General features: G+C 46.7%; 1 protein-coding gene across 1 annotated transcript; it reads right to left on the bottom strand.

Moving 5' to 3' along the window:
• Positions 1 to 658: 658 nt before the first annotated feature.
• Pmar_PMAR000226 (hypothetical protein) lies at positions 659 to 823 on the bottom strand (the record flags this gene model as incomplete). Its single annotated transcript, XM_002776928.1, has 1 exon — positions 659 to 823. A coding segment is annotated over one exon (165 nt), but the record flags the coding sequence as incomplete, so codon positions are not given.
• Positions 824 to 972: the final 149 nt, after the last annotated feature.

Genomic DNA, 972 nt, shown 5'->3' with positions numbered 1-972 from the left:
CGAGAATGTACGCTCGAATGTGACATCGAAACCGACATCAATCGGGTTGAGACGGCGATGGTGCAACCCAACCTTGAAGGATCCCCAACAGCCAACATTAGTAACAGCCCTCCTCGCAAAGCCCATATATGACCCATCGCTTCTGGCGAGTTGATTGAGTCAGCGCACCAGATCTACAATAATGCGTGATAATTGCCCTGTATATAATATACACTGTATATTATACAGTATATTGGCCCATCATACCATTGATACAGTAAGTCTTACTGAGTAAGATTCAGGTGTTCTGCTGATGTATGTCGAATCAATCATCCCTAGCTCATCTACTCTGCGTTGTAGTGGATACGTAAAAGATAGGCAAATCCCCTCTGGCATCTGTGACCACTGCGGTAACAATAGTGGTATCAAAATCAATGACGGACAATGTGATTCGGCGAATAGTTACCCTTGTCCTCACGAGCCACAGTGCGAGTTCTGGGAACGAATGAGTCGCACAGTGTCTCTTGAACTCCGTTTACTCTACCAGAAACAATCCGGATTTCCAACAAAACACAACAGGATATTAATGATTGGACCACTCACCTAGATGTGATTGCACGATTACTCAGAAAAGAACATTCGACCAACATAGTTGATGCTAAGGAATACCTAAACTAGGCTAACAATAGTAGGGTTCACCTTCGCAGTCACTATCAGTGGGGGCAAAGCAAAGAGAACCATCATCCTTCTTGATGATACCGAAACAAACCGCCGGATTCTGCCAAGTCTTGCAATACGATCCCCACTTGGAATCGCGGCACTGAGACATATCATTGCAGACGTCCTGACAGGTGGGTGTGGGCTCGGGACAAGCCACCGGCTCCAACATGTAGTCATCACAGGTGTCCTGTTCGGTCGGCTGGAAGCAGTAACCATCATCCTTATGGTAGAGACCGAAGCAGACACCGTTGCCCTTGCAGTAGGAGCCATACT

This window comes from Perkinsus marinus, assembly GCF_000006405.1.
Source record: "Perkinsus marinus ATCC 50983 genomic scaffold scf_1104296952734, whole genome shotgun sequence".
Taxonomy (NCBI): domain Eukaryota; phylum Perkinsozoa; order Perkinsida; family Perkinsidae; genus Perkinsus; species Perkinsus marinus.
Note: the sequence above shows the minus strand (reverse complement) of the source record. Positions and strands in the feature narration are given on the sequence as shown.